Genomic DNA, 15767 nt, shown 5'->3' with positions numbered 1-15767 from the left:
TCAAAATGCTAATCTGTGCAATTCCACTGGAATTAATTGATTTAATCTCTGAATTTTGTGGTTAAATTGCTGTTTGTTCAGGCTTAAATTCTTACATTTTAGAAACTGTTGCCTGTTAATGTTTGGCTGAATACCTTGATTAATGACGTAAAACATACAAATGGTTGTTGGTTCATTTTGTTTCATTCAGCCAATGGACTTAGCAACTATATTATGTTACTCCAGTAGCCTCTACAGAGATTCAGGCCGGGGAAATGTTTCTCTTTTCTTGACAAGGTCAAGGCTTCTCTGTGAGCTACTGTGTTGCCTCCAGGCTGAAGGTGAACTATTTCTGTGGGACACTGCAGAGGCAGAGTTGGGTTACACGTTGATACATTTGGGGTTAAAGAATGGTGACCTGTAATTATGTGTATGTGTGAGTTTGTTGAACATGTTGGTGCTCGTATGGCACATTCACTGCTGCGTCCATGAGCTGACCCATCCGTTCCTCTAATACTACAGATAGAGCTAATCTGTCTACAGTTTGAAGTAACGTCCAGACTATGAGTGATAAATCTGAACACAACACGGGAATCTGTAGATTTCTCAATTTCTTTTGGAGTACAGTGTTAAAGGTAAAATAACTGTGGCTTTTTTTTACTGACCAACAGATCCTGACTGTCTGTCTCAAGGCATCCGTTATACACCTTTTATCCTCTAACAATAATCACAATACAGAAAAAATGAAGAAGTGCTCGTAGGTTTTGGATGTGGGATGAGTTACGGTTACTTTATATCCAACTCAGTGAGGAGAAAGTCATGTGGTGAGGTAGCTGTAAGATACGAATGATACGACATTGGAGATTCAGTTCACAGCATCCTCTCAGTTTTGGCCTTCACATGTAAAATACTTCTCCCGCAGTAATATCGCTCCCTACAACTGAGAACAGATCTGAAAGCAGCAGATATCAGAAACTGTATGACTGTTTAGGAAATCAACCAGGCGTCATCACCCCCTAAAACAGATTTCCAGCTCATCTTACATAAATTCTGTCTGGATTCTGAATTCAGTCGTTGGTGTCCAATAAAGGAGGCAAAATTGGGGCTTGATCTGTAAGGATTGCAATGTGATATCGCAGTAATATTCAGTTAATTAGCTGATATCTGTTATGCATGGGGTCCAGTCTTCTAGTCTCTGATACTGCTAAATACATATACAGAAAATAATGTAACACCCAAATACATTTGTAGACTACTTTTACAAAGATACAATTTATGCAGATGATACTGTTACATACGTACACTTTGTTCAGACAAGGCATGAAGTTTATTGTATTAAGCATTTGCACAGATTCTTGCACTTTCTGCTTATTGCACTTCTGGTGAGATGCCAAACCTCATTTCGTTACTCTATACTTGTATATGTGTAATGACAATAAAGTTGAATCTCATCTCATCTCATCTCATTAGTTCTAGTACAAGCCAGCAGCCCTTACTGAAGCCCATCTGAAAACTGCAGTATCTACTTGGATTCAAACTTCTATCTTAACCTCAAACCTTCTTTATAGGATACTTGCACTAAACTTCTTTTAAAGCAGGTGGAGTTTTTAAAAACTTGAAATACTGTAGGAGTTGTTTTCTTTGTAACACTTTCAGTATATCTGCCATTTGACGAATCAAAGCACATTCTTCAGAAGGTTTCGTGGAGTTTTTCATGCCCTTCCCTTTTCTTTACAGTTGGTTTTTACGACTGCTTGTACTGTATGTGTTTTAGGTCTGAAGTGCAATTTCCTCTGCCTGTAACTCTGAGGGGGGATGGGCCTGTTTTTGAAGGTTGTGGGGCCCTATTAAAAGCAGGGAAATGAGTTTCTGTGTGGTATGTATACTGCATAACACCGGACGACGCTCTGTTTTGTATCTGCTTCTTGTCTGTGCTGTTGTTGTGCATGCACAGCCGTAATTGGCACCTTCTCCACATATGTGTGACACAGGTAGACACCCATAAACTCAGCGCGTTCTCTTGTAATCACAGCCTTTTGTTAGGGTATTACAAAGTGCTTTCAAAATAAAAACGGTATTCAGAGGACAACAGACTTAGTCAGCTGTAAAACAATTTCAAACCTGCTACTTACAAAAACACTCCCTTAATGGTTGATACAAATCAAATAGACGTTATGACTGTAAGCTAACCTGCTGGATTTTAAGTCAACGCTACAACATTGTTTTTGATACTACTTATGAGATTGTTGCTCTACTGTTAGATAGTGAAAAATACAAAACAGTTCACCCAAAAATACCTAACTAATTGTTTTTCAAACGCAGCCAAAGTAAATCTTTTTCATGTTTTTCGAGCTCTCTTGCGGGCGGACAAACACGAGGGGAATAAAATCATCACCTTGTTTGCAAAGAACATTAAAATGAATCAAATCAAAAGAGACATCTTTAATTCATTATAAAAGGCGCACCCCATTTAGGAGGCTATAGACCAGGTTCAAGTCCGGCCTGTGACTCTTTTGCGGTGAGCCCTTGCCCACTCTATCTCCCCTGTTTCTATTCTCTATCCATTGTCCTATCAAATAAAGGCAAAAAGCCCATATATTTTCATCATCAAATACAAGATGACATATCTTTCCTTATTTAATCCATCCAGCCAGGTGTCACTTCTTTTCAGTTATGAATTGAATAAGAAAGATTTTTGTGTGTGTAATATATTAAAACATTAAATATTGATAATCCAAATAAACTTCCTGGTTTAAAACTTGTGATAATAAACTATACATGCCTTTAGATTATCCCTCGAATGTGTCCAAGAGGACCACCAGTCAATGCAGTGATACAGTGGGAGCCTTGCAGAGGGTTTATGTGACATTTAGCCAATAATTCTCGCTTCTAATTTTGGCACGGTGGACCCGTCAGGTTTCACGAATGAACCCACAGAAACGTGTAGACGAGATGTGAGAGTTCACAGTCCAGTGACAACTCGCACACTTCAGTGTAATACATACAAGTTCTCTGTGGCTGTAATAGAGACACCGCAACATTATGAGCTCTGAATACATGAGCTGAGCCCTGATGACAGCGACACACACACACACACGCACACACGCACACACGCACACACGCACACACGCACACACACACATGCATACTAACACAAAGCTTTTCAGAGAGATGACTTCACATGGTAGAAAGCTGACCAAACTTGATCCTTCACTCCTCTGCAACAATGGCAGCCATTGACGAGTGTGACTCACACGGTTGAACCTCTCCTCGGTTTCCTGTCAAATGGAACCTACAAACCAGCGTTTAGCAGACAATGTTCATGTAACAGAAAGCGTGTGAAGTGTTTTGTTTGCTTCAAACCTTTCAATTACTTTAATAGTACTTTAGTATGCAAGCATCCTTGGTAATTTCGATCTCGTAACTTCCACATTTCAGGCCATTAAGATAAATAAATATGCAACTGTTTGTTAAGAAAAAGGACTCGACCAAGACATTTTGATAAAAACTAAAGATAAAAGGAGATTTCAGCGATGGCTTGAATCATTTTTGAGCAAATAGTTGCCACACATTTTGCAATTCCCGCAACAAACATGCAAACATGTGACCCTTTCCTTTGTGAAACTCCTTTAATTTAACACTGTTGATTGAACCAAACTATCGGTATATGCACACAACCCTGAACGCTTTTATGATATTTAAAATGGGAAAAGATTCATGCAGAAAAAAACTGTGAGGAAATCACAAGATATTCAGTTTGCTTTGGATAATTAGAATTCAGAAAGGAAATAAAAAAACACCAAAGATGATGCAGAGACACACATTTCTGCACAGATTTCAAAGGAGCATTTATTTAATTTAAAGCAGTATAAACACAAGTCAGTCTTTCATTAATGGAGGGAACTTTGCTATCCACTCATCGGTCTCTTTCTTTATAATGGAAACACCATAGCTGATGGTAATTGTTAAATGCAATTAGCTTTATCAAATCCACTGGGTTTTTTTTCAAATCTGAAACTCAGCCCATCCTGAACACAGCAAGTCATTGTTCATGTTTGGCTCCCGTTACAGGTGGTTTTTTCACCGCTGATCTCAGTGCAGATAAATTGCAACTTTACTCTTAACTCTACTGAACTCAGATACCATCTGATCTCAGTGTTAGGTGGCTCAAAGCAGCGCCGCATGCATTGTTGGCTTTGCCTATACAGATTTGACTTCGACTAAATTCCAGCTTTGTAGATATCTTGGTTCAGATTGGGTCAATCCTGATCTGCTCAGGAAAGTTTCCTCAAACAGATCTCAGGTCAGATTACTTGACTGAGGGTGTATCCGAATTACCAAGTACCTACTCAGTCTGTCAGTAGGCAGTACCTACTATCCGTGCTGTATACTGTTTAGTACCTACTATTCAGTAGGCGCGCACAGTAGGCAGATATTTGTTCCTACTTCGTCTGATTCATTCAGTAAGGAAGTGGCGTCATTTGCATTTTCCGAACCACCCGCATCCACTCGTTTTTTTTTTTTTTGTGTTTAACTTTATTCAAGAGGAGTAATGCACATATACAGTTAGGTAAAAAAGAAACAATATCACAATGTAAGTCAAGTAAAAGGCAGATTAAATAACATACAGTACATAAAGGAAAGTACAAATGGAAGACAGTAACATACAGAATATAAACTAATAAAGACACATTTAAATAGTGAAATCATTATTTAAATAGAGGGGGAAAGGTTTTATAATAATGCAGACATTTGTTTTATTTTCTGTTGTTAATTAAAAGTAGCGATTTCAGTAGGGACTTTAACTCTAGATTGAAAATTGATTCAACTTATTAGGAAGTTAGTATCCGTACTGAAATGTTCAGTACACTGAGGCGGACCCAAAAAATGCCTACTGAATGACCTCGAAAGTTGAGTATACTGAAACTCCCGACTGAAAAGTACGCACTGCCTACTGATCTGTGAAACTGTGACAATTCAGAAAGGGCCTGAGAGTCCCTGATCTTTGAGCATTCAGGTGATGTAACTGGATCTGTTCCTGGTTCAGTTGTTGGAGGAGAGGAAGAGGCCGCTGCAGGTTTCCCCCAGCTGTGCTCGCTCTGCTCTGCCACCTCCTCCAGGGCGTGAACCTGCACCTTATCTCCATCAAACCTGCTCTTTCTCCTTTCAAAGTTACCACGTGGACTGACATCTATGGCTCAAACGTTTTCTCTTCTCCTCTGCTCACTCTGTTTCTTTCTGCGTCTTTAGTTTTACAAAAGGTCACTGTTAGAAGCAGAGGGTGGCTCTGTGTTTGCTACTATGAATATTATCACAGAACAATGAGAGTCATATCAACAGTGCAGGGAGTGGACGTGCATTGTGCGGGGTTTTTTGTGTGTATGAGAGAAAACAGAATACATTGTTACATTTAAAAAGGGCAAAAACTGAGGCTGGGAAATGAATCGAAACCGACGTTGAGAACCCCTAACCGATGTAATCTTGCCTATGTCGATTATTTTTGATTCTTTTCAGGGCGGAGTCACATGACGACACGACCAATCCGCAAGATTTATCAAAATAAAAGTAGCAGTGGTAATGTCTCTCGGTCGACTTTCCTCATGTGATGGTAAACAGAGGAACAGTCAGCATGGACCAGTACTGCCCAGTCCAGTCCAGTCCAGTCCAGCTCTGCTATAACCCCCCCCCCCCACACACACACACACACACACACACACACACACACACACACACACCCCCTCTCATCCCTTAAGCAGCAAGCTGACCATCTGTTCCAGGCACCAGGCCCTAACACACTGCTCAGAATACAAAAACACAGAAAGGTCTGTCCAATGGGTAAACAAACATCCATCCATCAGCGAGTTAATACCGGTTACTACCTGTATGTATGACTTTTGACTGAATGCTTTAAATGAGGCTATAAAGGGTCAAGGGTCTGATTTTCTGCATCTCATTTTGAGTGTGTGTCTGTATTTGGAAAGGGGAAAGGTCCCGTGTGTGTGTGTGTGTTTGTGCTGGTGGTTAAAGTGAAGTTGCTGAGGCGACACATGGCAGGATAGGTTGGATACGGGGCGACAGGAAGTGACCAGGGGTGCAGCTTTCATTTCTCTGCTGGAGTTTTTTTTAAATTTTTTTTAGTGATGATCGACTCTGTTACCAACTGAATGTGTCCCTGTTCCACTTCCTGTTTTCATTCTTTCTGTGCTGTTTGAGAACAGGTGAGGAATGTAGTCTGATTTTATCTTCCTGCTTTTTGATATAGAAGATTGAACCTTCAGGAAACGTCATAGATTCATGCAGTTTATTACATAGATTATATCTCACACTGCTGGACTTTTATTTGTTACTAAGTTATTAATTGTCTACCTGCCATGAAACCAAAAAACATAAAATTGTAATCTAACTCTGGTGCAGATTGTTTACCAATGAAGTGTCACTTCTGCCTAACTGACCTATCGATATCAAGAAGAGGCGGGACATCTGATAGCAACAACTACAATAGTGGAGGAGAAACTCATTTCAACAAAAAAATATCAACAATAGTATTTTTCGAGGGTACAGTGTCCAGGTCTAGAGCTGCTGCTAATGCCCGGACATGAGTCTTTACATTGTTTTATGTTAATATTAAGCAGACAGAGCTATTTAAAACAGAGCTAAAACGGCCACTACAGAGGGGTTAGGTTTCTTATGCCTTTTATTTGAGAGACATGACAGTGGATAGAGTCTGAAATCAAGGAGCGAGTGAATGGGGAAGACATACAGCAAAGGATCCACAGGTCAGATTTGAAACAGGCCCCCCTGCTTCGATGATGACAGCCTCTGTACAGAAGGGTGCGCAAACTAACTGATAAGCCACCAGCGCCCCCTAGAAGTTAGCTTTAGTAACCTAGCGACAATAAGCACTGATGAGAAGCGCTCTGAAACTAAAGTCGTGAGCGCTGCCAGTGCAGAAAGTGCCGTTAATGGACACAAGACCGTATGGCGTGTGGCTGTGATCAACCTTGGTTCAGTCAGGAATACTCCCGTCACAGATTTAACCATTTATTGCGCTTCTGTTTTGTACAGTTGTATTTGTCGGTATTGGTTCTGCTATTTGCTCTTAGCAGTGTCAGTGCAGTTTAAGCCACGACATCGATAGCAGGATTCTTAGTTATTGTCAGTCCTTAAAACAAATTGAGTCAGTGATCGTTTTCTTTGTTGGATTTTCACATTTACTACACAAGCTCAACAGAGGGAGAGATCAAGTGAAGAAGAGACAGGCACACTTAATGCTTGACATAATAACGTTTAAGAGAAGAATGTAAAGGTGCCACAGCACCAGTCACTCTTTAATTAATAGGAAAGTTGTAAGTATTCTTTCAGCAGTCACTTCTCTCTTGAAGCTGAAGCCAATTCCTCTGCTTTGAAAGTCGGCGTCTCAAGCAAAACTCAGACAAGTTGAAAGAGAGTGTGTACGACATAAAGCCAAATTACAGCACATCACATAATAACTCCTGGAATGCACTGAACATTTCAGACTGATGATACACGAGGCTGTGGTGCTATAAGAGGGACGAATACATCAGCTATCGCAAGGTAGACCTCGATACAGCCGCCAGAAAACTTTTGGCTGATAAGGACAAAAATACTTGCATCTTTTTAATTTTATACTTCGTCAGAATACAAGGCATCAAATGTCACAGCAATGATCATCCAGTGATAGTCAGAGTCTACACAATGTTCTATAGTCTTACCTGCAGGATACAATGCCTCTTTTTAAGAGATATTTCATAGATGTTCTTTTGGCTATAAAGCTCCTTAATTTGCAGTTTTCAAGACTCAATTCACATGGGGGTAAATGGAGCTTGTGTGGCCTCTTAACCCCAGCACCATTTGAATGAAAAATAAGAGTTATTGTAAAATGGATTAAAATCCTAATTGAACATGTGGCTCAGTAGTGAAACCCTGTTTGGATGCTTGTTGTTTTAAAAACGTATGAAAATTTTGGTCAAGTTATCAATTCAGATTTAGATTTTCATGTCAGTGCTTGTGTCAATGAACTCTCCAGAATCCTGATGATGGCGAAGAACTGCAGAGTTTTTGTCAGCAGTGCAGTCATCAAACCCACCACAGTCTCTCTCTCTCTCTCTCTCTCTCTCTGTGGCCTCTCCTCACCCCATGAAGTCCCTCTGCTGTGTATTAATGAAGAAACTTGTGAATGGCGTGATTGTGCGTCCAGCGCAGAGAGCGGCAGCTGCCGGTTCGTGGCGTTGGCGAGAGCTTATGTGTGTGCTTTAGTGTGTGTGTGTGTGTGTGTGTGTGTGTGTGTGTGTGTTAATGGTAATCCTGTAGATCCTGATGACTTATCCCTCATCTTCTATGAGTGTGCATGTCAGGCTGCGGCAGAATAATTTGGCCCTTTAGTCGATTACGTAATAGCACATGAAGTTTTTCTGTCATAATCTGACGAATTTCGTAATCCAGCCAGATTGCAGAGGGCTGTGGCTGGGTTTTAGATTAATTGAATAGTTGGGAGAAATCAGCTTTTATTGCAGTTTGAGATCATAGATATGCAGTGTCATTCCTGCTAGTGCTTCAGTTTGTTATCTTTGATTTCTGTTGTTTTTCATTTGAATAGTTTTCAGTTTCATACCAATCTTCAGGGCATTGATCCATCTCTGTGTCTCCCTGTTCTTCACAGTGGTGATGTCTTGAGTTGGTGGTCCTCTCCAGCCCAGTGAAGGACGTGCCAGTGCCGGGCTGCTGCTAATGGGAACTCCTGCTCCGCCATGAGTACCCGTGATGGCGTTGGTGGCATGGGCACGCTTGGCCGGCGGCAGCGCTTCGAGAACTCAGAGTTCACTGTGCGCATCTACCCCGGCGCCCTGGCCGAGGGAACCATCTACTGCCCGATCAGTGCCCGCAAGACCACCACAGCTGCCGAGGCCATTGAACGCGTCATCGAACGCCTGCAGCTCGACCGCACCAAGTGTTACGTTCTGGCTGAGGTGAAGGAGTTTGGCGGAGAAGAATGGATTCTGAACCCTTGCGACTGTCCCGTGCAGAGGATGATGCTCTGGCCCCGTGTGGCTCTAGAGCACCGCCCACTGTCTGGCGGCGAGGATTACCGCTTCCTCCTGAGGCAGAAAAACCTGGACGGCTCGATCCACTATGGCGGCAGCCTCCAGATGTGGCTGCAGGTCACAGAAGAGCGCAGGCGCATGATGGAACGAGGACTGCTTCCCCAGCCGGAGTCTCAGGGAGACCACGCAGATCTGTGCCGCCTGCCGGAGCTCAACGAGCGCTCGCTGCTGGACAACCTGCGCTCACGTTTCCGCCAGGAAAGGATCTACACCTACGTTGGAAGCATCCTCATCGTCATTAATCCCTTCAAGTTCCTGCCCATCTACAACCCCAAGTATGTGAAGATGTATGATAATCATACACTGGGAGATTTGGAGCCACATATTTATGCTGTGGCAGATGTAGCGTATCACGCAATGCTGCAGAGAGAGAGGAATCAGTGCATCGTGATATCAGGGGAGAGCGGCTCTGGGAAGACGCAAAGCACAAACTTCCTCATTCATCATCTGACCGCTCTCAGCCAGAAGGGTTTTGCCAGTGGAGTGGAGCAGATTATCTTGGGGGCGGGACCAGTACTAGAGGTAAGTCACAACACTTAATAGAAATGTGTTGGTTTGCTTTTTCTCTCTGCTGATAGTAATACTGTGCACAGGAAACCAGAGACTCGGCCTTGAGTCAGACCAAAGACACACACATGATGACTTCAGACTTGACTGCTGTGATACATATCCTGGCCTTACACCTAAAGTCAGAGTAAAGTCATGGGAGTTTTTCTGGAGTTGGGTCGTCCTAAATCTCAACCAGATCTGTTTTAAAGTCAAGAGTCAAGAACCATTTTTATTCAACTTGGAGCTCTATATGATTATGTGCTGATATAGACTTGTCATTTTGAGATGTATCTGGAGTGATAGATAAGAGGCAGGTGATTGTGGTTGATTTGTCCAGAAGACAAACCTAATGTGACCTGAAAACACGATCTCCGGACTTCATCACTACAGCTTCTGTCTCAGTTGTCCGGTGAGGCCTTTGGTCTGGAGAGATTTACTCCTGATATCTTTTTATCAACTGTTTTCAGAAACGTCTCAAGACCAGACTTAAATTTGCAACATGGAGACTCGCCGCTCTGGCTAATAACGCTGCTGGGTCTTCATTGTTTGTATGTGTAGTTTGTAACACAAGACGAGTCCTGTAACAACTGCAATCAACAGTTTTTACAGTTTGTCTGAATGGACTTATCCCTGCTACAAGCCCCTCTCTGAATGGGTTTCTTTGTGGCTTTTTACACAAGTTACACAACACTGCTTAGCCTCAACTGTCTCTCAGGATGTTCCAACGTTTTGTCTGTCCCCAAACAGAGGTTTATTTTACATCAGTCCAGCTGTGTGGGGATTATATAGCACACAGAGGAGCTCTATCTCTGCAGCTGCCTATCAGGAGTTACAGTTGTAGATTCTTGTTTTTGTGATTCCAACCATTTTTTCCCCCCACTACAGTGGAAAGATTGTCTCAAGGTAGACCTTGTAGAGGCCCGGCCAAAAGGTTGTGAAGGAAACTGCTTGTTTTCATATCACTCAAGACATTCCTCTCATATTCTTTTGCTTCTTCAGGGACCTGCCACTCTAACGCACTCCAGTCAAGAGTCTTTGACGAGTTCACAACCGCACATTGTTTTCTCATTTGTCTTCAACATCAACTGGATTCCTCAAGGTTACACAACAGCCAATGACTGACTGCACAATGCTGCCAGTCAGGAAGTAAAATACTGGTGGCTTATTGAAGAGATTTTCTAATAACATATTCTTCGATACTTTGCGGTACAATTAACAATGGATACAAATACGGGGCAATTTAAAATATATATTGCTATTCTCCTTTTTAACCAGAACCACTAAATATTTAACCAACCACAAAACCTCACAATTACAAAGAATTGTTTAAATGTATAAATAAAGTTTTAAAAAATGTAGAGAATTTAAATAAAGTAATCATTTACTTAAAATTCAACTTTTATCTCATTTCTATACACAAACTTGAAAACTGACTCATATACTTTTTTATTGTTACATAATGATTAACATGAAACAAGTTGATTTTTTGGGGGCTAATTGGTTATTGTAACATTGTTCATTGATTGGTATACTTGCCGTTAATTTTTAAGTTATTTATGTGTTTACTCAAACAACAGATAAAAAATCCTGCCAGTGTTTTTGGCTTAATTGTCAAGTTAAAAATAGCAGCTTAGAGGCCGAGTTCAAAGGTAACCAGACAGACAACACTCTTAGCAACAAGTAGCTCTACACTGCGCTTTATTGCCCTCTATTTAGCAAACACAGTTCTCAGGAATGCCATTCATTGGTGTGTCTCTGGGGTTAATGTGTAAGCACATTGGGTTAATCCTCAACGCAGCAACACGAGTGAGTAGTTTGGAGTGGAGAGGAGTGGCCTTTAATTGTTTGCACAGTGAGATTGCATATCTGCCCGCCGGTGATTGATGCCAAGATCAGAGCTGTGGTGCTACTGCAGGGAGGAGGAAGCAGCCAACATTACCTCATAGGAACACTTCATCTTCATTTGCTCTGCAGACAAGCAGTTCAGGAGGAGTCAGGTTCTTAATATATATATGTTTAAAACTTGTTCATTTATCAGCTTCATTAGTTGTTAATGTTAGTTAAGTTAATGTTTTCTCATCTTAATGTAAAGAGCTTTGAATTTAACCTTGAACTCTGCCCCATGGGACGCTCGTTTTCAGATCTGTGCCTCAGTGGACTTGAAGGGCAAGTTCACCTCAAGTCTGTTTACAGGCTTTGGGTAATTCTAATACATACAAAAACATACCTCTGTCACATCTAACAGCATAACTGCTTTGGTTTGAAGACATAAAATATTTTCTTAAATTGAGTTTGGCAATCTGAAGACCTACCTACCGCAACTTATCACACTACTTGTATGTAGTGGAGCTTTTCCATCATTATGGTCGGTCTTCTGCCCCAAACACACTCAGATCTTCGCACTCCCATTTGAACTTGTTTGGCGTCATATTGACAGTATGGCCCAGTGATCGAGGGAGAGGACTTGCGAAACAGTAAAAATGAACGGATGGAGGAGCTTTGCTAGTTGGTTGATTAACAAAGTAGATCCTCCATTAATGGATGAATACCCAGCTCCTGCCGTGCATATGTCGCAGGGAGTCAGGTCAAAGTTGCAGTATAGTTTAAAGCACTTAAAGTGGCTTTAAGACAAGAAAAGTGGCGTCAATTTGCAGGTTATACCATCCCACATTAACAATAGACTGCATCAGTTTTGGTCAATGTTGTTTCCTTTGTTTATTGCAAAGTTGAACTCACAACATGCTTTTGTGAACATTTTTTGTACTATATTAAAGAGTGTCGTTTTTGTGCAGAAACGATAGGGAAAAAGAGCTGAAATATACATTCACATATAGGCTATGAATGCAGAGGTGGAGTATAGAAAAAAAAATGGTTTTGTGCAAGAAACCTACCTAACATTGAAATTAAAGTGTCTGAAAAGTCTTGACATAAATTTCAAAGCGGATTTAGTTTTTTTTAGATTGCCTTTAAAGGGAAAGAAAATAATCTGAAAAAAATAGTTTTCACCTCTTTCAAAAGCTTTTGTGTTCTTTAAAGAGAGATCGTTTCAGACTCACTAATGACGTCTCATTTGTCTGATTTGGTTTGTTTCTGGTAACTTTGTGGCAGGCATTTTTTCCATTCCATCAGAGCCATCACCTTCAAGTCAACATGATCAGAATCCCAATCATGAATACTTAATGAATCCCCTGTGTGCGCTACAGTTGTTCTTACACACAAAAAAAGCAGAAGAAAATATATGTACCTACAAAGAAATATCACCAAAATAAGATGTATACATTAGAAATAAAGCATTAAGTACAACAAGCACAGAGAATTGAAGAAATTAAGTGATATATACAAAGTCACAGTATTACCTTGTAGTGATTATGTAAGAGCATTGCACATAGTATCACTATGTTCTTTAACAACGTGCTGACTGGTTTCCAGTTGCACAGTTTAAAACAAATAATAAATCATTTAAAGGAGTTTACAGGAGTTTAGCAAAGCAAAGCAGCTGTACTCAGAGCAGATCCACCCTGAGGCCTGCATTGTATAGAGAGATCCTTTTGAAAAACTCTTTACAGAGGATATCACTTACAAGAGGTTTTGGTCTTTTTGGAAACCAGCCAACAGCTGCAGCAGCAGCGACGTGTTAAGATCCTGACAAGCCCTGTCGCTCAAGTGCTCCAATTAACAAAAGTCAGCTTGAAGAGATGACAACAGAAAGCGTGTTGTGCTGGCCACATAGACACAGCGAGTCAACATGGTTATTATTGACATTTAAAGCAATTAGAGAAATGACAGGCTTCAGTTTGGGGCTGAGAGTTTGAAAGAGATCAGACAGATTTTATTTTGTCCTTCCTGTAACACCTGTGGACTTTCATTGACCCTGAGGAAGAAAGACGACAAGGACACGTGACATGCATCAAATACTTCACCTCTTGTTGGTGTGGTGCTTATCTGCTGCCTGTCATTCCTGACGCTGTTTACCTTCTTGGGCCAGATATGACTGTAAATTTACATTAAGCAATTACATTCCTCTGAGTACATACCTGCACACTGGAATTTACTGTTTGCGTTGTCTTCAACTGAATGTGTCTCCATGGCAACGTTGAACGTGGTATTCAGGAAGTTTAAACCTCTTCTTAAGCCTGGCTCAGACTGCAGGATAATCGGGCCGGTTTGAGGTCCGATTCCTCCTTCCTGACAATCCAGGGGTCGTTCCCGACTCAAAGGTTCCTGGAACTGATCATCTTTCCAGATGATCTTGAAGTGTGAGTTGTACAAAGAACTAGTCCTAACGTCCCTGATCTGCTTGGAGATCGTCGAGGACGCCCCGATTTATTTCAAACATGTTTGATATTTCGGACTTAAAGTCTCGAGGATGACGTCATGAAAGAGTCCGGCTGAAGTCGAGTGGGACTACAATTACCGCCAGAGACGAGGGAGGACAGTAATTAGTGGACAGTAATGGCGACGCGCGGCAGGAGGCAATCCACACGAGTGCGCTGGACAACTGTATCATGTGACAGTTACAATCTGACCTCCAGCTCTCACTGAAGAACAGACAACCCATGTTGTCCGTGTCGCTCCAGACATTTCTTCAACCAAGTCTTTTCAAGTTTTTTTTAAATGTCATTTCCTCTCTGCGGCTACAGTGTTTTTAGAGGTCACATGAGGCGCTGCGTTCCTCTGCCGGTTAAAACCCTGCAGTATGTGATGTGCCATGATTTTCATATCTTATAGTGTTTGCATGCTTGAGATTATGGAGAAGAATATCTGTTATATATATTTATATATATATATATGATTCTACTTATGTCTGTGTCTACATCTTTGTGTTTTTTTACAGCTTGATTAAAAGTATTTAAAGGAACCTGTAGCACAGACAAACATTAGACTCTAGCTGTGTAGCAGAGGGTGACAGACAGCTATGAAGGAAAGCTGTTACTGCAGGGTTATTATTACGGCCCATTTGCTGCCTGTTTCTCTGCTTGATCTCCATTTGCTGAGCAGTGCTCATCAGTAATGATAGGTTAGTGCAGAGAACTGGGTGTCTTGTCTTTGCCGAGTGTCTCTGAGTTTGCTTACATAATACTTGATCCTTTTTTTTTTTTTATCTTTCTCTTTGATTTTTGTAATCTGAAAAAAGCTAGGATCAAAGATAAAGCAATCAAATAATGACCCTGGATGGTTTCTAAATGGATCCGTGGTGTTTTTTTTGTTTCTTCTTTTCAGGTTGTAGGGTAGTCATCGTTTAGTGTGTAACTACCACCCAGGCGCTGAATCCAGATGTCAGCCTTTTTTTTTTCAGGTGGTGACCTGACATTTAAAAGTGATTTAAAGAACTTAAAGTTAAAAAAGAAAAGGCTAAAATAGGTATGACAGGATATGCTTACAAAACTACGACAGGATAAAGCGTCCTGACAGCCTAATGGTTGACATAACCCAGACATCTCCACAACGTGATCCCGCTCAGAGAGTCTTTGATGCGTGCAATTCTCCTTTATATTTTCCTGTATATCTCCACAGTGTCTGCTTAAACTGTCCTCTTCTTCACGTGACCTGAAACAATCCAAAGTGATCCAAGGCAACGCTCTGACATCCTCTCTACCTTTTTGAAAATGTTCAGTTTTGATTGACTCCATCAGAGAGAGATTCACTGGACTAAATCTTTCTTATTGATGAGGTTGAGCGATGCAGTTGATTTGGATTTTTCTGCCTTGTATGTAGAGCAGTTCTTAATATATTGATTTATAAACATGAGAAGGACATAACTTATAACTCCTGTATAATAACATTGAATGATGACATGACATGGGACTGAAAAAGTACTGAGTCCGCACACCACAAGCTGCTCCAATTAAGTAGAATTTAATGGACTATCACAGGTAACGTTTCAGGCCCTCGCCCTTCATCAGACGATGGCCCGAAACTTGCCTTTATGTTTGAAGAATCAACACAGTGTGGTCATTTTTGCCATTGGGGTCTGACTCTGCACCTCTTGATATGAAGCAAGACCACCAGATCTTTTTTTTATACAACTTACATTTGTTTTTTTTTGTTTTTTTTTCATGCACCAACATAAAGCCATAGCACGTTAGTATTTTAAAATGGTCTCATCTCGTGCAGCGT

The 15767-nt window shown here is 41.0% G+C and overlaps 1 protein-coding gene across 8 annotated transcripts in view; it reads left to right on the top strand.

The window, feature by feature from the left end:
- myo9aa (myosin IXAa) overlaps nucleotides 1–15767 on the top strand; it is a 119632-nt gene that overhangs the window by 20411 nt on the left and 83454 nt on the right. For all 8 annotated transcript variants that reach the window (XM_061029815.1, XM_061029978.1, XM_061030053.1 and 5 more), the window contains exon 2: nucleotides 8660–9623. In XM_061029815.1, the coding sequence (XP_060885798.1) occupies nucleotides 8748–9623 (876 nt within the window). In that variant the 5' untranslated portion in view covers nucleotides 8660–8747. The remainder of the gene's footprint in view (nucleotides 1–8659; nucleotides 9624–15767) is intronic.

Source organism: Labrus mixtus, chromosome 1 (genome assembly GCF_963584025.1).
Source record: "Labrus mixtus chromosome 1, fLabMix1.1, whole genome shotgun sequence".
Taxonomy (NCBI): domain Eukaryota; kingdom Metazoa; phylum Chordata; class Actinopteri; order Labriformes; family Labridae; genus Labrus; species Labrus mixtus.
This window is presented reverse-complemented; position numbering and strand designations above follow the sequence as displayed.